Source organism: Leptonychotes weddellii, chromosome 12, assembly GCF_054177405.1.
Source record: "Leptonychotes weddellii isolate Sample4059 chromosome 12, ASM5417740v2, whole genome shotgun sequence".
In the NCBI taxonomy this organism is placed as follows: Eukaryota; Metazoa; Chordata; class Mammalia; order Carnivora; family Phocidae; genus Leptonychotes; species Leptonychotes weddellii.
The window spans coordinates 64,526,599-64,551,441 of record NC_138380.1 but is presented as its reverse complement, the minus strand read 5'-3'; the positions used below and the strand labels follow the sequence as shown (position 1 = coordinate 64,551,441).

At 41.6% G+C, this 24,843-nt stretch overlaps 1 protein-coding gene across 4 annotated transcripts in view; it reads right to left on the bottom strand.

Moving 5' to 3' along the window:
- CDK6 (cyclin dependent kinase 6) overlaps positions 1-24,843 on the bottom strand; it is a 239,780-nt gene that overhangs the window by 106,977 nt on the left and 107,960 nt on the right. For all 4 annotated transcript variants that reach the window (XM_081800539.1, XM_081800540.1, XM_081800541.1 and 1 more), the window contains exon 4: positions 20,922-21,089. In XM_081800539.1, coding sequence (XP_081656665.1) covers positions 20,922-21,089 — 168 coding nt within the window. The remainder of the gene's footprint in view (positions 1-20,921; positions 21,090-24,843) is intronic.

The following is a 24,843-nucleotide window of genomic DNA, read 5'->3' as shown; positions in this document are numbered from 1 at the left end:
CCTGGCTCAACAGTCACTCCTCCGTGAAGCATTCCCTGACCTCTAGGTGTAACAACACTTACCTACTAGGTTTATTAGGCTAGATACCAGATGGAGAGGCAACTTCAGACTCACAGGTACACACAACTTTTAAAAAATAGTCTTACTTTATTATTTATTTTAAAAAAGATTTTATTTATTTATTTGCCAGAGGGAGAGAGACAGAGGACAAGCAGGGGGAGCGGCAGGCAGAGGGAGAAGCAGGCTCCCTGCTGAGCAGGGAGCCTGATGCGGGGCTTGATCCCAGGACCCCGAGATCATGATTTGAGCCGAAGGCAGCCACTTAACTGACTGAGCCACCCAGGCGTCCCCAAAGTAGTCTTACTTTAAAAACATATATTAATATATTAGTTGAGTAATAGAAACATTAATATAGTAATGTATTTAAATAATATATTAGTGAAAGTAAAATCTTTTAGAAAGTAATTAGTTTAACAAAATATTTCTTGCTGCTTTGCTGTTCTAAAAACCACCCTTGGCTTCTGATATACTTAATCGAATTTGCATGTTAAGATATTAACCTGCAGATTACTTGTAGGTTATTAATGCTCCCTAAATGTATGTTAATTACTGATACTAAAGAATCCAAGCAATCACAGTCCTGGTGGGCATGGTTAAGCATTCCTTCTTAGCCTTATTAACATTCCCATAAAATTCTAAAGCTTTCTGCTTTTGACATATGTGGAGCACTAAGGAAAAAAGCACCGTACACTTCATAAAATATTTTATTAGGGATCACTGACTCGATCTGTGTACCTCTGAAAGGAACGAACAGTACAAGTTTCTACCTATCCAGCGGCCCTGCTGCCTTGGGGAGTTTTCTGATCAATGAAGGCCTGTCTTTGCGGGTTGTCTACCAACAGCCGTTCCCCCCTCATCCTGGCTAACATAATCTGATTTTCTTTGGGTAGCAGTATGCTTACCTGCCGTGTGATTGGTCTATGGGTAGGTAAATGATCCAGTTCTGGGGGATGAAATGTAAGGGAGAGTCTGAAAAGAGCCTTTGGAAAAGATGGTCTTCCCCGATCAAAAGGGCAGTGAAACCCTCTCTGGCCCCTGCTTCCCTACTCACTGCTTAGACTACTGCTCGTATGAGGAGGTGATGCTTGAGGCTGCAGCATCCTGAGACCATGAGAGAAAACATAATTCACCGAGGAGGGAAGAGGGGAATTTTCCTAATTTGGTTACAGGAATCAAAGGGACACCACTGAGAAGGTGCACTAGTTTATCTCCAGACTTCTTAGGTCAGATTTTTAAATTATTTCAAGATACTTTATTTTTAAATTATTATCCAAGACACGTTTGATTGAGTATTCTGTACTTGCAACCGAATGAAATGCTGACACAAATGGAGCCAGAAAAAACCCTGAGGATTCTAGCTTTGGTGATCACTAGTAAGAAAGAAAGGAAAATGAAGCAGAACTGCCCGGGGCAGTGACTGACATTTTTTTGTCATATCTCGTTTCTGTTGCTCATGGACACCAAGCGGAGATATAAAGTGAAGGGAAGCAGAATTTGTCACCCCAAAACACGTCACTTTGGCTAAAGCGACCAAAAGCATGCTACTTGGAGCTAAAAGTATTCAAAACCCAGCAGATTCAGGAAAAGCTTACCTTCCCCTCAACTGCCTACATTTACACTGGAGAAGGGGCCTGCATCGGGAGGAGAATTATTACCAGAGATAACCTTTTTATTGGAGAAACTTATCTGCGTAATAGGGGCCACCTTTGCTTTCTAAAGATCGGCTCTGCCTTCCCGTGAATGGCCTTCCTCTTCTTTGTATCCCCAGACCCCTACCCCTTTCCTTAGTGCAGGATAATTCTATCAGCCTCAATTACCTTAACGCTGCCTTTTGGGTGTCCTATTTTTACGGGGCTCCTGTGTGTACAAAATTTGTTTTTCTCCTGTTAATCTTATATCAATTTAAATTATTAGACCAGCCAGAGATCCTAGAAGGGGGCGGGGCGGGAAAAATTTTTCCGCCCCTATGGCTGGTGACCACGGGATGGACCTTCAGTGGCTGGACACTGCTGGCTCGTGGACTGTGCAGCTGAGAGATCCTGGGACCTCCAACAAGACCGGCAGAAGGTTAAGAATTCTTGACCGCGCCAGTCTGCCGGGACTCCCCCTGAAGGGTCTGATGGAAGTGAGAGTGGTGAGAGACCTTTGCTTTTTTCTCAGTTTCGATTAACATGAGAAAATACCTGGGTGAACTCATTCCTTGAGTCTAGCGACTCTGGTAAAAATTTGTTCACAGACCCGTGCGTTCGTGGTTCTTGCCAGACCGGCACTGTTTACACAAACTTGACCGTGAGTTAATGGCACGTGCGGTAAAGACTATTCCTAATGGGAAGCAAAACGCCGCGAAATTGGTGGGCACAGGCTGAGCACTTAGCTGTTAGGGCACTTGCCACCCAACTCCGGGACTCCTGTGTTAGGGTAAGTTTAGCAGTAGCTGGTGAGTCAGAATCACAGGTAACAACCTGGCCCTTCCAACTGCATCTTTGTCTGACTGGGCCAGCTCTCAGGAAAGTCTGTCATAAGGTGACCTGATCCATAAGGGGCCCATATGGCCTTAGCCTTCACTGTCTCATTCTGGATCCTGGGATGGCCGCATGTTTTCTAGTCTCCTTTGGGTTGCCTCTTGCGTCCACGATTAAGCCGTAAGAAGGCTTACTGATTTGAGTTGCTATTTAGATTAACCTAAGATCCTACTTATCAGTGGACAGACAATGGATCCTCTGACTTGGCTACATTTGAAAGAATTTTTTTTTTTTTTTTTTTTTTAAAGAGAGCTCTCATCCTCAACAATTGTTTTATTGGTACCTAAAGAAAGACCAAGTTGAAAAGTGAATACAGAGGAGTATAATGACTAGCTGCAGGGACTCCCTTAATAAGATGGAAGAACAAAAATTAAAACCCACCATCTAATGTAAATTCCCCTTCTCTACCCTCTTAATACAAGCCTTTATCCTCAACTCCTTTTCCCCGACACTCCAGAAGATCTTCTGAATCTCTTGGCCCCTGGTCCAAAAACCTTCTCAAAATCCAGCCCCACTGCTTCAGCCAATTCTCTTGGATCCTCAAACTCCTCTAACTTCCACAGAAAATCCCTCTGACTTCCCTTTCTTTACAAGATTTACAGAAAGCACTCCAGCCTGATTTTCAGACCTGGGGTGTACAGGTTACTCATGTAAATAATAAAAGCCAGAACAAAAATTTAGCATAAGCACCAGATATGGGTGGTAGGGCTAATGATTCCTCCTACTTTCCAGGGCTCTGTAATCAGGGTCTTCTAGCTTTGGGCCTTCCCACGCAATGTCCTTTGCAAATGTACCCTCGGCCCCCACCTCAAAGAATTCATGTCTGCTGGAAAAGAGCAGATCTTTGAAATTACAAAGCCCTGTTACCTCTACTTTCAGAATATCCTGCCAAATTCACAGAGGAACTGCAAAGATGAGTGGCCATTCACAACCCTACTCACAGGGTCCTTGACTGTGAAGGGGTGCTCTTGTCACCCATGATTATACTGCAGGTACCGGAAAAGCCAGATGGCCTCCTAGGGAAAACCTTCCCTTCACAGAGGAAATAGATTACCAGAATTTCTCCCAGGCCCTCCTAACAAACGATCAGGGACATGTAGCAGACAAGGCCAACGTTCAGGGGCTGACAGAAGCAATAGTAAAGCCCTTTTCCCCTAACGTGATTTGGTCCAACGCTGAACTGTGCCCTCGGAGAGGAGGCCTCTGTTAAACACTTTACGTAGACTTTTTTTTTTTTTTTTAAGATTTTATTTATTTATTTGCTAGAGAGAGACAGCGAGAGAGGGAACACAAGCAGGGGGAGTGGGAGAGGGAGAAGCAGGCTTCCTGCCGAGCAGGGAGCCTGATGCGGGGCTCGATCCCAAAACCCTGGGATCATGACCTGAGCTGAAGGCAGACGCTTAACGACTGAGCTGCCCAGGTGCCCCAACATAAACTTTTTAAAGACGTACTGCATTAAACCCTGAAGCTCTAGAAATCTCTTGATTTCTTAGCTGGAAATCCCCTTGATATAAAGAAGCAAGTTTAAGTGGATGGCCTGGTCACTCTCTTGTTATTTAGGATACAACCCAGTTTTTTGAGAAATTAGAACCTCTCATCTTGCAAATTTCTTCACAGCCAGAAATGTGGCTCTAAGAAGCAATTCAAAGCTAACCCATCCTTACGAATCCCCAAACCTCTTCTATTCATGCAAAATACAGATATTGTAAACGTTAAACAGAACTGTCCTGCACTTAAGCAAAGGAAAACTTTAAATAGTAATTACCCTAGACTTCTGATAAAAGTCAAGTCTGTTCCCAAAACTCCATCCAGGAGAAAATTTGTATATTTTCTCTGTGCCTTTGTGATGTAGATTTTCTACCCTCATCTTCTCTAGGACCTAACAGCCATTCTTTAAAAGGCAAATTTTATGGAGATGCTTCTCATCTGAAGAATCGAAAAGGCAGGAGGAGGTATTTGTATATTGGGCAAATGAAAAAATCCTGCAAGTCCTCTCTACAAATATTTGTAAAAAGCTTTAGCCATCTGAGGTGAACTAAACCAACTGCCAAAACAAAATTTGAATTCAACTGTTCTTCTATAAACTAGTGAGTTTTGTATTGTTGTACCTGACTCATGGCTAAAATTTTATTTTATTTATTTTTATTTTTTAAAAAGATTTTATTTATTTATTTGACAGAGAGAGAGAGAGAGAGCACAAGAAGGGGGGATGGGAGAGGGAGAAGCAGGCTTCCCGCTGAGCAGGGAGCCCAATGCTGTGCTGGATCCCAGGACCCTGAGATCACGACCTGAGCAGAAGGCAGACACTTAGCGACTGAGCCAGCCAGGCGCCCCTATTTATTTTATTTTTTAGAAGATTTTGTCTATTTATTTGAAAGAGACAGAGATTAGCAAGACAGAGCACAAGCGGGGTCAGGCAGAGGGAGAGGGAGAAGCAGACTCCCCACTGAGCAGGGAGCCCCACGTGGGGCTTGTTCCCAGGACCCTGGGATCATGACCTGAGCTGAAGGCAGACATCAACGCTTAACTGACTGAGCTACCCAGGCGCCCCATGGCTAAAATGTTAAAGCAAAAGCTGTAAGTCTCTGTTTGCATCTGCCTCTGTGTGTGTGTGTGTGTGTGTGTGTTACAGATGTGTGATATTTTTCTGTCTCTGGATGGTATTGCCAAAATTAACACTGCTAAGAGCTTTATTTAACTGGCTTAAAATTAAGCACTTATAGATTAAATATTCCCTAAAATTCTCAGAAATATAACAGAATGTTTTTCGGGTTTAATGATCTGAAAATACTATTTTTTTAAAAAAGATTTTTATTTATTTATTTGAGAGAGAGAATGAGATAGAGAGCATGAGAGGGGGGAGGGTCAGAGGGAGAAGCAGACTCCCTGCTGAGCAGGGAGCCCACTGTGGGACTCTATCCCGGGACTCCAGGATCATGACCTGAGCCGAAGGCAGTCACTTAACCAACTGAGCCACCCAGGCGCCCCTGAAAATACTAAGTATTAAAGCTAGTTTAAGTTCATTGTTTTAATTAAAATAGACATGTCTTTGGAGTTACCAATATGGAATATAATGCAGGCATTAACTTCTACTCTTCCTGAGTTTACTAGTCAAACAAGTTCATGTTATATTGTTGTCAGCAAGAGAAATAGCTTGGGATGATGGCAGACTTTGTCTAATGAGTTGAAACGTAATTGTTGGGAGCAAGTGATTTAGACAGATGTAAGTAGGATAAGAGTTTTTAGGTGAACTTTTTACCAATAATTATGTTTAATGGTTTCTATACTTAAAAACAGTTTCCCAAATCTCTTTGTTAACTTGAAACTGTAAAGTTTTGCTAAGTTAAATTAAATGATGGGAAGCTCAATGAATATCTAGATCATTTCCAAATAAGACAAAATATTGAACACTAATTATGGAACATTAGTTTACCTACTTCTGGTTTTCTTATTATAAAGAACTAAAGATAAATTTGGGTCTGTTTGTAAACATGTCTTGTGTCATAATGAAAGACCGTACTATTTTTTTTTAAAAGATCATTTATTTAAGAGAGCACAAGTGGGTGGGAGGGGCAGAGGGAGAGGGAGAAGCAGACTCCCTGACAGAGCAGGGAGCTGGATGCATGGCTCTATCCTGATCCCAGGACCCCGAAATCATGACCTGAGCCAAAGTCAGGCACTTAACCAACTGAACCATTCAGGCACCCCTGAAAGACTGTACTATTAAAAAGGAGTACATGCTATTAGAAATCATGAAATGTATTTATAAATTTCCCAATCTAAAAAATGCTGGTATGACAGTTCATAACTGCTCACTTACTAGTTTTCACTAGAAATTAAGGTTTCTAAAGGAAGGTCAAAAATTTTAACTAATATATGTAATTAAGATACTATAAATAATAAGGGCAACACCTCTGTCTGTAAGGAAAGCAGGATGTGTTTTTGGCTAAAAAAAGTGTACAAGGTATGGAGATTAGTTTGTAAAGGAAAAGAAAGTAAATTTGTCCTAAAATAAAACTGGGTTATTTCAGAATGGGAAAGAGGAGAATAAGGGACAGAATGGTATAGAAAGTTGGCAAGAGAGAGAAAGAAAAAGAGAGAGAGGATTTTACGTGGTGTAATCAAGCTGGCTAAAGTTGAATTGTTATAAGAGTTTTTAAAATAAGCTTTAATATTAACAGCTTAGTACTATCAGATTTTGAAATGGCCATATTCACTCACACACCTATTAGAAGGGCCAAGATTCAAAACACTGACACCACCAAATGCTGATGAAGATGTGGAGCAACAGGAACTCTTGTTCACTGCTGGGGGCGGGGCATGGAAAATGTTACAGCTACTTTAAAAGACAGTTTGGCACTTCCTTGGGGCGCCTGGTGGCTCAGTCCGTTAAGCATCTGACTCTTGATCTCAGGGTCATGAGTTCAGGCCATGTGCTGGGCTCCATGCTGGGCATGGAGCCTACTTAAAAAAATAAAAATAAAATTGACAGTTTGGCAGTTTCTTATAAGCAAAACATAAAAAAAGGGAAATAATGTGCATATTTTTCATCTTTTGATACTGCAATTTCTTGAAACTTAAGCCTACAAAAATATTAGTATTTGGCCGAAAAGGTATAAGCCCAAGGATGCTCATGGCAACCAAACGATGAGAAACTGCAAGGTTCATCCTAGGAGACTGGGTAAAAAATGTTAGGCATATTCATACAGTGAAGGTAAGGGAAAAATAAACAAGCTACAATGTTAGATATGGAAAAATGTGCAAGATAAATTGGAAAAAGTCCACAAAAGACTCCAAACAAACAAAAATAATGTACATGTATACTAGAAGCACACTGCCTCCACATGCAATTAGTTGCAAACAAATACAAAAAGGTGTGAAAGTTTATTCACCAAACAGTCAACAGTGGCTTTTTCTCGGAGGAAACATTATTGAGGAGCTTCCCTTTACCCCCCCCTTTTTTTAACCTATATGGGATGTTTGAATTTTAAAATAATTGTAGCAATTAAAAAAGAATGCAGACTTAAAAAATTGATTGAGTGGCGCCTGGGTGGCTCAGTCGTTAAGCGTCTGCCTTCGGCTCAGGTCATGGTCCCAGGGTCCTGGGATCGAGCCCCGCATCAGGCTCCCTGCTCGGCGGGAAGCCTGCTTCTCCCTCTCCCTCTCCTCCTGCTTGTGTTCCTTCTCTTGCTGTCTCTCTCTCTGTCAAATAAATAAATAAAATCTTAAAAAAAAATAAAAAGTTGAGGAAGGAGAAGGGTTTAGAGGAGGGTTCTGACTCATGCATACAAATACCACAAAGGCAGTGCAGAATGAAATGGCAGAACATGCCTCTGGATTTGGTGAACTGTGTCTTACAAATACAGTGGGCCCCCCTTATCTGTGGTTTTGTCTTCTGTGGTTTCAGTTACCAGTGATCAACGGTGGTCTGGAAGCATATGATCGTTCTGGGCTATCGTCAAAAGGTCAACAGAAACCTAATGCTACGTCAGAGTCATTCTCCTCATGTCATCACATCACATAGGCATTTTATCACCTCACACTGTCACAAACAAGAGGAGAAAGGGTAAATATACAGTACAAGAAGATATGCTGAGAGAGACCACATTCATGTAACTTCTATCACATATATTATTATTATTCTATTTTATTATTGTTGTTAATCTCTTAGTGTGACTAGTTTATAAATTCAACTTTATCATAGGTAGGTATGTATAGGAAGAAACAACAGCCTAGATAGGGTTGGGAACTGTCCGCATTTTCAGGCATCCACTGGGGGTCTTGGAACATACCGCCATGGATAAGGCAGGGATAACTCTAATGCTATTTCTCTTTCAAAATGTCTCTTGATATCAAATTTCTTTTTTTTTTTTAAGATTTTATTTATTTATTTGACACAGAGAGAGCGAGCGAGAGCAGGAACACAAGCAGGGGGAGTGGGAGAAGGAGAAGCAGGCTTCCCGCTGAGCAGGGAGCCCGATGCAGGGCTCGATCCCAGGACCCTGGGATCATGACCTGAGCCGAAGGCAGACGCCTAACGACTGAGCCACCCAGGCGCCCCTTGATATCAAATTTCTAAAAATAAAATTACAGAGCAAATGGATGCTATAAATATCACATATTTAAAGCAACTGATGAATATCATATTTTTCTTCAGTGTTACATGACTAACAATACTTGTCAACTATAATCAAATACTGAGAAAATTTGACGCTTTTAAAAACAGGCGCACATAAACCACCAGTGAAAAAGAAACCTGATGGAAAATACAAATGGGCTGATACTCTAGGTATGGTAGCCGCAACATGGCACTCAGATGTGGCATTTCAGCCCCATGTCCTAAAATCAAGGAGTCCTTTTAGATGTGAAAGTAGAACAACAGATATAAAGCAAAGATTATATTTCGACTTGCTATAAAATTAGTAAAGGAAGTTCACACTTGAAGAAGCTTTACTTACTTCAAATGGATTGATTACTCAACCTTGTCAAAATCTTAAGTGTTCTGCTACATTTTTAACCTGAACTTGCCAGTAAAAGGCATGCTTGTGGCCAATTTGTGTTTGGGTAAGAGAAGAACATGTGAGTCTCTTTTTTCCTGGACTTTAACACTTTTATTTCATTTTATTTATTTATTTTTTTGGGGGGGAAGGGCAGAGGGAGAGAGAATCTTAAGCAGGCTCCACGGCCAGCACAAACCCAGATGCGGGGCTTGATCTCAAGACCCCGAGATCATGACCTGATCTAAAATCAAGAGTTGGATCCTTAACCGACTGAGCCACCCAGGCAACCCCCCCCCCCCGCCCTTTTTTCTTAACATTTTTAAACTCCCAATGGACTCTACTGGCTGTTGTTAACTACCTTTGTACAGACACGCAGTAAGAAACTGAGTAGCCAGACAGAATAAGAAGCTTTACATAATATATATAATCCTGAAATGGTTTAAGAAAATGCATATTAATCTATTAAATTAATTGTATTATATTTTTTTAAGGATTTATTTATTTATTTGAGAGAGAGAGTGAGCGAGAGCGAGGGGGAGCAGTGGGAAGGGGCAGAGAGAATCTAGAGCAGACTTCCTGTTGAGCAGGGAGCCCGGTGCTAGGGCTGGATCTCATGACCCTGAGTCAAAATCAAGAGTCAGTCACTTAACTGAGTGAGCCACCCAGGTGCCCCTATTAAATTATATTTTAAATTGCAGAGGCTCCTTTTGAAAAACTTTGCCACAGCCATCTGCAAAGTACTTGATTATTTATCTATTTTACACATTAGGTTTTTTTTTTAACTTAATACAGTTCTCTTAAAGCTATATTATGTTTTAGAACACAAGATTTGGTTATTACTGTAACTCCACTACAACAATCTCCCCAACTTACTACTGATAAATTAGCTATTTAACGTTAAAAATGGTTATGACTAGAAAAAGCATCATCAAGATCTAGCACATTCTGATAATACCTAACCAACTATTAGTCATGCATCTGAGTAAAAGCAATCAAGTCTTGGTCTTCCAGAATACCACTGAAATATTAACACGAGGTTTTTTTCTAAAGATTTTATTTATTTGACAGAGAGAGACAAAGTGAGAGAAGGAACACAAGCAGGGGGAGTGGGAGAGGGAGAAGCAGGCTTCCCGCGGAGCAGGGAGCCCAATGCGGGGCTGAATCCCAGGACCCTGGGATCATGACCTGAGCCGAAGGCAGAAGCTTAACGACTGAGCCACCCAGGCACCCCCTAACACAAGGTTTTAGCAATGAAAGTGATCAAGAAAACAAGTTTGATTCCTGGTGCTGTAACTTCAAAACGGATGCAGCTACAAGTTGTAAGGACACCTTTCAGGGAAGCTGATGTTTAGGGGAAGCATCGCTTCCAAACGCACTCAGTACCCCCCAGTGCAGCCTCCCTCCACCTCCTCTACTCAGAAACCTCTTATTTCAGAACACACACACACACACACACACACACACACACACACTCTTTACATTCACAGAGCAGCACCATGTGCCTGTGTGTTGTTACCCCAAGTGCTGAAACAGATATGACAGCTACTTACATTAGAGGCAAATCGAAAGTGCATGGGAAAGGAATGCCTAGCTTTATCCTGGAGAGTCAGGCTGACTTCAGGGAGGAGATGCCATTTGTGTAGAGTCTTGAAGAATGAGTAGGCATTTGTTAGGCTGAGAAGGGGAGAGGCAAGCTAAGTGGAGAGAATGTCCAAGGCATGGAGGCACAAAATCTAATCGCATGCTGTTTCAAGCAGGAGGACAGAGGTCTGGAGTGGTGAGGCCACAGGGGTGTGTGGATGGGTTTGGGGTGGGTGGGCCAGTGGGGATGGAGAGAAAAGTTAGGAACAAACCGCTGCAGAGTATCTAGACTTTTTAACCTGTGGGCAATGGGGAGTCAGTGGCGATTTTTACTCCTCCTTCATCTCCCCAAGCTTACTGGTTTCCCACGGTTGGTCCACGCTACATGGTTGCTCCCACAGCTCCTTTCTACAAGCCAGTCTTGTCTTTCCAGGAAAAAGAACATCAGCTTTTCAGACTACAGTCCTGATCTTTCATCCACTCTGGAAGAGTGGGATTTCACAGTCATCTAAAGAAATGTTCATGCATATATGTGAAGACCATCATTTTTGGAATTTATCTCATCTTCCTCACAGTAACTTTTTCCATTCTTTAGGAAGTTTTAATTGTAATTTTTCTAATCTGCTTTTTTTTTTTTCCTAAACTAGTAAAAGCTAGTTTTCTGGAACTAGGTTACAGACAGACTTTGGCCCATTTAACAAGGTCAGACTGTTTATTCTTGACAGAATTCTTTCCCACTGTAAAAAGGTACTTTTAAATGCCACATTCCAAGAGCGGTGCCAATAAGCCACTGAAGCATATTTTCCCACAAGAACTGATACCATGTGCGGTCCCCACCTCACTGAAATCACCCAGCGTTACATAAGGTACAGATAGTATTCAACGTCACTGTGACATCTATCAACTAGAGTCTACCAGCAAGTATTCAGAAAACGCTTCCTTCTATACATTTCAAAGCATCGTAACCTTTCAAAAGTAAATAATCAAAATAAAAATGAGAAAAAGAAAGGGAAGGGTGGCTTTAGAAATTAAAAAAAAAAAAAATTAAGATGGCAGAAGAACAGAAACCTTGTATCTTTGTATTAGTAACCAAACCTAGAAGTAGTAGAGACTTTTCTCCCTTATTTTGGGGCTTTTATGGCTGAGTTGTTAAATTTATAGCCCCACTTTTAGATTCTGCCAACCTTCAAAATAAATACATGAGCAGTGCTAAAGTAAATTCTCCTATGCTTTCCCCTTCTTTCTTTTGGATGCTTCCCTGAGTCTTGAAGGTAGATTATTCCTCCGCAGCCAACTGTAAAGTTTAACATTCAAATTTATGAGGGATTTAAAAATCATCAGTATCCTTACAGACTATTGGGGGCAACGATGTCACTCAAACTCTGTGCTTCAATCGTCAGAGAAAAGGAAAACAAAGAGAGAGCAACAAGAGGAATAGCTCAGCAACCCAAAGAGCATCATTTAGAAACAAATTTGGCATATTAGCAATAAGGTCAATAAAATATTAAAGAAAATCCAGCATTACAAAGCAATCATATAAAAGTTTGAGCTTCACTTTTAGAAAGACCTTTACAGATTAACATAAACACGTACCTAATCTCCGTTAAGAACCCAAGTAGACTAAATAACCAAAAGAAACTACAATGCAGACATTCTCAACCTTTTCCTATAACATCATGGTTCCTCCAAAGATCCAAGAGATCTTAATTTTTAATTAAAACATATCCTACAGAAAATGTTAAGTGCACAAGCTGGGGAGGTGTATGGAGGTTTATGATCTTGAAGAAGGAGGGATGAAGGACACTGATTATCTGTAAGTTAGGAATGGCTGCCCAGACAGACATTCAAAGTGCAAATGTTACTTCCTCAGGGCTCAAAAGTTGCTATGAGGGAGTGAAGCAGGCAACCGGGAAGAGTAGCTAAAAGTCATGTCTAAAGCAAAAAACCAAAACAAAACAAAACCCCAAAAGACAAACAAAACAAAACAAAACCCAACCAACCAAACAAACAAAAAACCAAAACCAAAACCAAAAACAAAAAAAATAAAACAAAAACAAAAAACAACCACACACACACACAAACAAAAACACTTTAGATGTCACTTTGATGATGCAGTGACCCAAGAAGCAACATGGGAAATGTGGCTGGAAATTCATTCACTGATTCACAGGTGAAAACAGGGAGCTGGGAAAGAACTTAATGAAGTTCAAGGAGTAGTGAGAAATTTGGTGCGGTTAGATGACCGGGAGTAGGTGTTTATGTGAATGGGGGTGATCTCTGAGTGGGAGGACAGAAGAGTAGGTTGGGGCTACACTACAAAAAAACTTTGCATGCCATGCTTACAGAGTTGGAATTCATTCTTTAGACACTGGAGAATCATGAGGATTCATTTCATTCACTCATCACGTATTTATCAAGTGCCCACCATGTGCCAGAAAGGCGCTGTGGGAAACACTAAAATAGTGTAAGATTTGGATTGAGGGTATAAAAATGGATATATCCAATGTAACAGAAGCTCAATAACATCTCAACACAGGAACTTACACCATGAGTCTGCCAAAGCCCAAGCAAAATGAAGATATTACCACCTGTCCTTCCTCCCCTGGAAGTAAGTAGTGACATTTGTAAAACACAAGCAGCTCACATATCCAAAGAATATGTGAAAGAGGAGGTAAAAATGCAAGTTACAGAAACACTGCTTTATGTTCAATTCCAAGGATTGTGCCTTATACTCCTTTGGATGAACACTAACACAACCGAGTTAGGCAAATTTAGGGGAGATAAAATGATCCCATTAAATAGCTTGTCAGACTAGCCCCTAACCAAGCAAAGAAGGCACATTCCCCTTAAGAATGGGTTAGCCTGGTGATGGGTATTAAAGAGGGCACGTTCTGCATGGAGCACTGGGTGTTATACGCAAACAATGAATCATGGAACACTGCATCAAAAACTAATGATGTAATGTATGGTGACTAACATAACATAATAAAATTGAAAAAATGTAAAAAAAAAAAAAAAAAAAAGAATGTTAAACTAAGACCCAACAAAACCTTTTCCATCTTCTGCATCCCTGAGAAACCCCTTGCCTGCAAAACCTTTCTAAAACCACTTGGTCTTGTGAACCTTAAGACAATGCTTGGTCTGGACACTCAGACTTGGCCTCAAGTGCTGAGATCTGAACAGCATCATACAGGGTGTCCATATGATAGAATATAAAAAACCAGGTGACAACCAGATCACATCTCTGTGGTACCTTGATAGGACATGGTGGCCAAATGGATGTATGGACTCAAAGAACATCCTGTCCTTTCTTTGAGTAAAACACCCTCCAGGGGGTAGCATTACAGTTAAAACCTTTTCGTCCAGAACTAATTGGCAACAGTGACCACTTATGAAGAAGCTAGAATTAGGTGAGTCAAATGAGTATCTTTTATACACAAGGAAAGCAGTATTTTTTTTTTTTTAAAGATTTTATTTATTTGAGACAGAGAGAAAGCATGAGGGGGGGAGGGTCAGAGGGAGAAGCAGACTCCTTGCCGAGCAGGGAGCCCGATGCGGGACTCGATCCCGGGACTCCAGGATCATGACCTGAGCCGAAGGCAGTCGCTTAACCAACTGAGCCACCCAGGCGCCCAGGAAAGCAGTCTTTTAACTTTGCAAGTACACGTGGTACAGCCACACACCCACGTGCAGACACACACACGGAGATACATGAGCTTCCGGCATGGGAGAAATTCTCACCGTGGTCATCAATGATTGCCTTCCCTTCGGGAGGCAGGGTTCACCTATCAGATGGTAGCTCAAAATGGGTTTTACTGCCGCGGAGAATGTGCAACGAAGGATCTGGACGGGTTTCCATGTTTGTGTTGGCTCTGGCATTTTCCACGTAGCCAGCCCTGGGAATCCCGAAGAAGACGTGTCCTGTTCCCAGCGCTGTGCACTGCCCCATTGTGTTCCACTTTCCTCACTGGTGAAAGTGAAAACGAAACCAGCACAAACACTCCATTGTTCACTATGAAATATGTACTGGCAACTGGAAATGTTCACAAAACAGACCTGGTTGTGTCATGGCAAGGGGATGTGGAGTGGGGGGGGAGTTACGGGCGCCTTTCCGGCTTCAGAGGTGCGTCCTGCACTTTCGCTGAGGTGCTGAGGCGACAGGGCTTTGGGTTTTTTCCATTATACTCGACTCATGCTCTTGGGTTGATTTACTCAGTATGCACTGGCAGTGTCTGCAGGCTTCTGGGGGAGCAACTCGGCTGCCCGAGCTGAGGCACAAACCCTGCCAGGTCTCCATAGGAAATACAGCACGCACGAAGAGGAAACAAGCATAAACAATTTATTTTCTCCCGTAAAAGATGACATTGTTCTCCCATCTCTGGTCCTGCTTCACTTTGTCAAGTTGGTGGTGCCGGCGGGGTGCTCTAAAGTGAACTATTCCAGACACAGACAGAGAAAATGAGCACAGACTCTGTGATGTGCATATCCAGGGGGCCTGCCTCCAGGCAGGTTCCGACAGGACGATGCTGCTGACCTCCCTGGGCATCTTGCTTCCTGGCCTGACCCTCAGCCCAGGAGGGTTCCTGAGACATAGGACTTGATCGGACTGTGTCCCTTCCCCTTAATGCACGTCCGTCGCTAACTATACATTGCTTTTTGTGGTTATTTTATGAAGATCTGTCTCCTCATTTTGATGAGGAGCTCCACGAGAGCAAAGACCTTGTCCTAGTCCCCATCACCCCTCAGGTTCGCTGACAGTGCTTGGCACACGGGAAGTGATCAGTAATTATTTGTTGACTGAATGCTACGACTCCATTTCATTATTCTTCTCCCTTTGGCTCATCAAAAAGTTTCTGAATCCGCAAAGTTCCTCCAGGGTTTACTAAATGCTACCAAACTAGGGTTAGAGTAGGAAACCATCCACTGCTAGAGTCATAAGATCGGGATGTGAGGAATTCTGAGTTTTTGTAATAATTGTGGTATTAAATAAATGAATGATCTGAAGTACAGTAATGTGGGGAATCATTTATTCCCCAAGTGAGTTTTTCTAATTTGTGGAGCTGTCAAATGAAAGTCTTCCCAGGTTTACTGTTTACTTGTTGTCCTTTGGTGATTTCTACAGAGAGGAAGATGTTTTCAGAACACAAGTGTCTCTCTCTCTCTCTTTTTTAAAGATTTTATTTTTTTATTTGAGAGAGAGAGAAGAGAGCGAGTGAGCAAGTGAGCTCGGGGGGAGGCACAGAGAGAGAATTCCAAGCAGACTCCGCACTGACCAGGGAGCCGGTCACGGGGCTGGATCCCATGACCCTGAGATCACAATCCATGCTGAAATCAAGAGTTGGATGCTTAACAGGCTGAGCCACCCAGGCACCCCCACAACAAGTGTCTCTTAATAGGATAGATGATGTGGGGAAAAAAAAGACCCTTGGTGAAGGGGAATATAATTCACTTAGTGAGAATTTCATTAAGTCACTAAAAAGACGGGAGAAACTTCTTACTCTTCCATTATGGTACAAAGTGGAATTTTCCTCCAAACTATGTGTCTTACACACAAGCACTGGAGGAAAAATGCTAATTGTACCTTTTGTCTAATGGTTGTAGAAAGGCCCTCCAACTACACTGAAAAGTCACTGTAAGGCTGCTCACTGCAGAGCAGAGATGGGTTTGCAGCAGGCCATTCCTGGACTTTATCTCAGCACGTGGAGTTACAGAGACACGAAAAGGAACGACCTCATTTTCAGGTGTAGACTTCTCTCTATCCACAGGCAGCTTCCTAGTGACGGTCCTGGGGGAGTGTCTGGGTGGTCTGGCAAATACATGCGGATATAAAACCATCAATACTGGCATTGCTCTGGGCAGCCCTCGAAAAAGTCTCATGTACAGTGAGCATAGCATGGTGTGTGCACTGTTGCAATTATGCAACCGGGTGATTTTAAGGGGGTGGACACACACAGGAGTGAATCAAGAGAATGTCTGGCTTTTCCTAAGCAACAATCCATTTACGAGACGTTCAAGTCTGCACAAGTTTGGCAGAAGTTTTATTATGAGGTCTACATAAAAAAATAAGTTAGCCAGGGGAAGCCTGGGTGGCTCAGTCCCTTGAGCATCTGACTCCTGATTTTGGCTCAGGTCATGATCTCAGGGTCGTAAGACTGAGCCTGCTTGGGATTCTCTCTCCCTCTGCCCCTCCCCCGCTCTCTCTCTCAACAACAAAAAAGGTAAGTTAGCCAGAAGGTACAATCACGCCTTAGTGTTCTCCACTGTGTCAAAATGTGGCATGAGCTAGTTGTTTTTTGATTACAATTCTAACAAGACTTCAAATATATTTTAAAAAACAGACTATTGGAACATTTGTGGAATCTCTGGATGCCCTTTGTAGAACCCAGTAATTCCACAGAACATAGTCTCATACCCTCTGACGTACTGGAGCCTATGGTGTGGAGAGGAGGAAGGGAGAGGGGATGGTAGGTGAGAGCCAGAAATACAGACGTTTGATTTTCCTGAGCTATTTATGATCCACTTGGTGAATTCAGACTCAACCTGGTCACAAACTGCTTGTCTTGAGTCTCAGTTTCCCCACTTGCAAAGGTGGTTGGCGAGGAGTTCTCCAAACACCGCATCTAACAGCAATAGCACCGTATCACCCTGCGTGCCGTACGGTCCAATTCGGAAAAGCGGTTAATAACGATTTTGCATCACAGAGATGTGAAGAGATGTGAAGACTGCTCCCTCCCTGAGCTGCTATTCATAGCGCTTCATGATGATCAGAGTCATCATCACACTGCTGGTGATGTCCCAGGTTCTGCTCCTCAGACTCTCCGGGTCAGACCTGCGAGCACAACCAGGTGTGGCCAAAACTGCTGGCTGAGTGGCTGCTCTCTATTTTTCTCTTTTATCCTGACAGACAAAAACGAGTTGCACCATACACTGCATTTGACACGGGAAGTACTCAGAAATGCCGACTTTAGAATGAACCTAAATATAATTTTAGCTAGCCTTGTTGTCATTCTGTTGAATAAGCATATATTATTGAAACACTTCTGTCACCAAGATTATATAACCCCGTGAGTCATGATCCTTACACACATCACTTATGTGCAATGGAAAGAACCTCCCTGTAACCTACTCTCTTTGTTTTTCCACAAACGTAGTAGTATTTCAATACTGGTCCCAGGAGTGGATTTTCATGGCTTCAGAGAAATTTCTGATAGAAATAACCCACGTCAGGTATTAAGTGTAACAGGGTCCCACCGCTCTCCACAGTCCCCAGCTCCTTCCTACACCACAAGAGGTCTCACACACATATTTACATGCATTCCCATCCCAATGTGCACACTCTGCCCGTTTGTCTGCAAACTGTTGCCCTCAGACTTGGGTGGACACACAAGTGGTACAATCTGCTGTCAGGAGGAAGGACCCATTCGGGTCAGGGAATTGCAATGCCCTGAGTGTGGCGGGAAGGGGGGGGGGGTCTCAGACTCCAGCTGGAGCATCTCCCTGGCAGCCTGGATTCGATGCTCCACGAAGGGAGGCCCGGCTGGTACGGGGCCAGTGCAGGCTCCTCTAAAGTGTGACATCCAGGCCAGGGGCCCCTCCTGTCTGAGTCTGAGGCATTCGCTGTAGCCATTCACGTCTTCATTCTACAACCTTTAAATAAATAGGTATTTGTTACACACCCTAAGTTACGCACCACCCACAGCTACGACAATCGTCCACTCTTAAACGGTCCTAAATTTCTTCCCAAAAGGCCAATTCCTTCCAGGAGCATACAGCCTGATATAGAGGACCCTAAAAATAATTACAACCAAGAGAGAAAACGGTGTTATGAAAGACATGAGTAAGATGTCATTCTGAACCACTGAAGTTCGAGGAAGGTGGGACTGATTTCTGCAGGGAGTACCAGAAGGGGACATTTGAGTCAGGCTTTGGAAGAGAACTAATATATTAGCATTTCTCATGGCTGTACGATGCCAGTTTCGAATCAGTTAACTTGTAATTCCTTTAACATTCCACAGATTAAGTTGATTCCCAGGTCCTGTATGACATAACCCTCTAAAAAATGTGTATTTCCAGGAAGTGGAGCACAGTCTTTTTCTCTTCAAGAAATTCTAAAAATAAATACCAGTTCAGTCTGAAAAACTGATTCTAAGTCTTTATATATCACCACATATACGGTAACTAATGCAGCACTATACTAAACGGACTTTTCCTTAAATAGAAAAACACAAAACAATGGGAAAAATTTTAAATGCAGTACCCTTTAGGAATCATAACCTTTATTACGGACATTAAATTCCAGCTATCGTTCTTGCAAATAATGTCAAATTTCTTCCAGTGTCTTTCCCAGTTGCTAGTATTTTTTACTTTATGTCACCATATGAAATACAGAGTATGCAGTACGAATTAGACACTGAAAAATCAGGTATTTATGACTGCCTTTCCCCTTTTCTCTGTGAAATAATTTGTCTACATTTTCCTGTCTGAACATATCAACTTTCAGCAAGAATGGAATGTTAATTGATGTTACGCACAAGCTGGGCTATCATTCCTCAAATTTAATAAGCAAAAAAATAAAAATAAAAAAAATAAAGAAAAACCCAACTGGGTTTCCTGTTTTTATTTATGGTTTTTTGTGCCCATTTCGGGGGAATCAAAATAAAGAGTCTGTCTCAGTTATGCCTCATCCTTCCCTCAATTAAAGTACCCAAGGAGATCAGTTCCTTCCATTTGCTTCCCCAATGACCACTGGAATCACAAAGCCTATTTAAACCTTTCCTTAGGGACGCCAAACAACATGCACAACTATATTCTAGGGAAGCCCACAGCCTACCTAACCCTTCCCACTGGGGAAACACACAGACTCAGCAGTTCGGCTGAGATTATATAAGAATACAAGGGCTCACTCGAACCAGCCCAAAGCTGAGGCGTATCCTTGAAATACCGTCTTGTGCTTTGTCTCCTCAAAACCATGATTTCTCTTTCAACAATGGTGACACACTCCAAGGAAACCTCTGTAAAAATTCTGACGCCCTAGGTAAAGCATAAAATGTTGGGAAAGTATGTGGTCTTACGTGTCCAGGTTGTAGTAACCATATTTTGGCGGTGGGGAAATGGAACACTTTTGTAAACTGAATGTTTTCCTAAGCCAAGATACCTCAGAGAATTTCCAACGCCCCTTCTGTCTGTTCCTCAGTTGAGGCATTATGCGAATTCGGGTACACAATTCTTTGGTGGGCAGAATATCAGCCTCCTAGTGGTCACTGCCATCCCCCAAGTCATTAGGATGACCGAAGATGCTGCCATACATTTCTCAGCAATGCCCTCCCCCCAGGGCAGTGCCGCCCCCGACGGAGAATCGCTTCAAGGCTAGAAATGGACTATGTGAAAAATGACATATTGACCCAAGAAGAGTCTTTTTTTTTAAGGCTTCATCTAATGCTTTGAGGACAATTTTTATAGTCTTCATGGACCCAAGGGGATTCTTGGCACCAACCTCCTACCCCAAGTAAGTAGCACCCCAGGATATTCCCTGGCTTTTTGTATCTCTGCATGAATTCACTGCATGTAGAACAGGTCTTTCAAAGATAAAAGTTCTTAGTGCCTACTTCACGGTTTTGTGTCTGAAGGAGACAAAAAAACCCTAGGATACCATAACTGTCATTCTCTGACAAAACAGGCCCTTGGGTTTACCCTTTGTATTTTGGCTTGGACGAAGGCATCACCCAGCAGCGGAGGTGGGGTGGGGGGAGGCTGCTGCGCTTTCGTGGGCCAACCTAGTTCACTGTAAATTCAATTTCTTCTTCATAGTCAGCACCATAGCTTCAGAAGAGTGCTTTCACACACCTGTGTAGGTACCTGGCTGTTTCTCAAACCAGGATGCTACAGACAGATCAGCGTTCCTGGGACTCTGCTTCCCTAAACCCTTGAGCTGTGTTTCCCCAGATTTTGTGTATGCAGCTCTGAAAACAGTGGTTATGGCAAAAAGCATTTGGAAACTTGTAACTGATTCCTTTCTAGTGGTGACAATGTAACGGATGGTTTCTGCAATGGGTCCTGTCTGTGACAAGCCCAGTCTGGATGCGTCTGTAGTGGTAAGCAAAATCCTTTCTTTCTAGCCCTGCTTTTTAAAAAGTGCAAAGACATTCTGTCCACCAACTGAGCACAGGCAGTAATAATCTTAGGGGCATGGTATGGGGGCAGTTCGTCATTTAAAAGAGGAAACCTAAGCTTAATCAAAGAATAGCACTTTCTCACTCACCACTGAGGTAAGAGCCATCTGAAAACTGTAGATGCGGGCAAGGCCGAAGTCAGCCAGCTTTATTTGTCCACTGCTGGTCACCAGAATGTTCTGTGGTTTTAGATCACGATGCACTACTCGGTGAGAATGAAGAAAGTCTAGACCTCGGAGAAGCTGAAACATCATATCCTAAATAAAACCAAAAAAGAAAATCAATAAACTGTCCCAAAAGAAATTTCAACAGGCTGAATCCTCAGTGCTGGAAAGCATTCGATGAATAAATGAATTCGTCTCCTTTCCTACCTCTCCAGTCTCCCATTCTCAAGGTCACTAACAAAAAATTTCACATTGACCTGTATTTTATTAACGAAAGTAAACTTTAAAAATAGTTTCAGATGGTATGGGAAATATTCTGGAAGATAAATACCAAACTGGTGTCTGTAGTGAACTGGGGAGAGGAAGTAAGTGGTAAGAGGGACACATTTTTTATCTCATACACCTTTATATGGTTCAATATGTTATTTCAACAATTAAAATCCAGTAAATGATAATAATATTAATGGTAATTCCTACTACTTTTTTTTTTTTTTTTAAAGATTCTATTTATTTATTTGAGACAGAGAGAATGAGAGAGACAGAGAGCACATGAGAGGGGGGAGGGTCAGAGGGAGAAGCAGGCTCCCTGCCGAGCAGGGAGCCTGATGCGGGACTCGATCCCGGGACTCCAGGATCATGACCTGAGCCGAAGGCAGTCGCTTAACCAACTGAGCCACCCAGGCGCCCTAATTCCTACTACTTTTATAGCACCGAACACTAAGCAGTCACTACATGTCAAGCACTGTTCTAAACACATTCTGTTTAGTAACTCAATATACAACCCAACACTGAGGTAAATAATAGCATTACCTCCATTTCATAGGCCTAGAAACTGATTCCCAGGTGTAAATAATTAGCCCCAAGTAACAGCACTAGCCAAGAGATAAGTCTTGATTCCAACTATAGCCTAGAAAAAGTGGGTTCAAATCCTCAAAGCACTCCTTTATTAGATCAATGTTTGAATGAGTACGTGAAGCCAGGTAAGCCATTCAGTCTTGCCAAGCCTCCATTCTCCCGTCTGTAAAATGGGGAAGCAACAAAACCTACTTCAGAGGATCACTGTTTGTAAAGCACTTAGCATAGTAGTAAGCGTTCAATAAATGGCAGCTCTTACTGCTATCATTATCAACTGGCATGGAGACGGGGTGGGGGGGGTGTTCAAAAAATAAACCAGTGTCACATCTTTTTCTAACTTTGGAACCGGTAAAATTAGAGAGAAGATTTAAACCTCAGAAACAGTGTCTGAAAGTAGGAATTTAAGATGCTGACCACTGGATCCTTCGAAATCTCGGGCTAACAAGATTGACCTTCCCTCCAAGATATTGTGCAAATGGTGTACACAAGGGAGGATGGAATTATTTTGTTCATATAAGGATTAGAAAAATGGGAGGGCAGCATCATGGGCCTCAGAGCCGGCTGAGACTGTAAGGACACACTTGTTCACCAGCTGGACCATATTTGGTTATTGGTTCACGGTCCTGGTTTTTCGTTCAGAGCTGGGAGTTCTGTCTTTACATGCCAGCTTGTAGAAAACCAAAGCCTCAGTTTTCCATAGAATGAAGAGAAGATAGTGCTTATTTTTTATAGTATTATGAGATTACATGAAGTACCGTATGCAAAGTGGGTGGTGCAGTTCTGGCACGTGGTAAGCATTCAATGAATGACAATCATTCAAGTGTCCTGTTTCCCCAGGGGAGACAGTCAAAAACAACTGTAAGACAATGTGGCCAGTGCCATCAGGAACTTGCTGAATCCTTAGCATTGGAAACAAAGCACGGAGCAGAGGTATGCAATGTCACAGGTGTACTAGAATCCCTTTGAGATGCACCTCCATGGACATTCTGGCTCAGAGGGTTTACATTCTAGGTTTTCGAAGGCAAAACTCTTGGCAAAAACTGCACTGGTGAGGGTCAGTCCTTCAGGACCTGAGAACCATGGCAAGTCACACACCTCACAATACACACACTTCCAGTGTGAAAATGAAGCATGCAATGTTAACGAAAGCACTGGGGCAAATCAGTCATTACTGGAAACGTATGCACGTGACTTGTAAGCCCTGGATTTTAAACAGCATGATTAACCCATGCCGGCCTATCATCTTTCCCTTCTTATATATGCTAAACACCACCCATTTAACAGTGTACAAAGAATAAATCTGTTTGGTTCATTTTTCAGTGTTCAGATGCTTTAAAAAGACAATTAGCAGAATAAAAATGTTAAAATTTGAAGTAATTAATAATAAAGCCCATCTAAAGTTTATAAAAAGCCTGAACCAGAGGAAAAAAAATAGTGTGTATTGCTTTTATTTCGGTATTTATTTATATAGGACATACTACGTCTTTCTTATTAAATTGGTACATGCTTAATGCAGAAACATAAAATTTTTTAAAAAATCCAGAGGAAGGTGGCGCCTGGGTGGCTCAGTCGGTTAAGTGTCTAACTCTTGATTTTGGCTCAGGCCATGATCTCCGGGTCATGAGATGGCAGTGCGCAGTATGCTTGTCTCTCTCTCTCCCTCTGCTCAAGTGTGAGCGCGCGTTCTCTCAAATAAATAAATAAATAAATAAATAAATAAATAAATAAAAATATTTTTCAAAAAATCCAGAGGAAGAACAGAAATCACTCAAAATCCTACCATTCAGAGAACAGAGAAAACTTCACTGTTAAATAATTTTTGTCTTTCTGGTCTTCCAAAAATTACAGATGTTGCTGTATTTGTAAGTATAAGTATATCGTATTTACATATATAAATATTATATATAACGTATAGCACATATAAAGAATATTAATATACACTTGTATTTATAAATAAAAATGATTATTATTCTGTACACATCATTTTGTGATTGTTTTAAAAACACTTAATGATTCATTATGAATATTTTTGCCACGTCAACAAAATTCTTCTACAATATATCTTTTTTTTTTAAATGCAACATGATTTTTAATAGCGGCATGGTTTTCCTCCCTGGGATATGCCATAATCATTATTATTTGGTTTTAGTTGCGTTATTTTGGAACTTATACTGAGAGTCTAGTTCCCCTTCATTTAAAGTCTGGGGTACATTAAAATGACTTGTCACCATTGTATCTATTACAACCAACACAGTTTAAGTAGTGCCAAGCCATATAAGTGCACTAACACTGATTCTATGTAAATGATGCTTATAGATGTATGGGAAGTTGATTTTACATAAGGATTACCATTCTTTAGATTTTATTAGGCTATTTAAAAAATTTTTTTCGGTGAGCAAATAGGGTTTTCTTTTAAACCTACAATATCCAGCTACAGTTCCCCTACAATATCCAGGGGAACTATGTGAGCTTTAAATTAAATGATTTATAAATTTTTTGCCCAAGTCTCATTATCTTCAGTAATTCACCTGTGAGGTAGGTTGATGCACGTTATAGACTTAGAATAAGCGTTATGTGGGAACCCTCCTCAATCTTTAACTGTCATTCACTGGAACACCTAATCTCGAAGGGAGAATACACTCTGCCATGTCAGGGACTCCAATCAAAAAGAAGAATAAGACATGGTCCCAATTCCTGAGAATGATATGAATGAATAAAACTGTAACACTAAACAAGGCAGGAAAAACACCTTTCCTTCAGAATCACAAGAAGTGCTTGGATCAAAGACATTTCAAAGGATTCTTTACTTAAGTTTATTATCTGTTCGATCTCAGTTTATAGTATTGTGAGACATACTTTTAAATTAGCTCCTCAAGATTTTAATCTAAATTAATCTTATACAAGATACATATTTCACAGTAATCCTGGTGATACAAGGCAATGAAACTACGGATACTGCCAATTAAGGCTCTTTATGTTAAACAGAGATTTT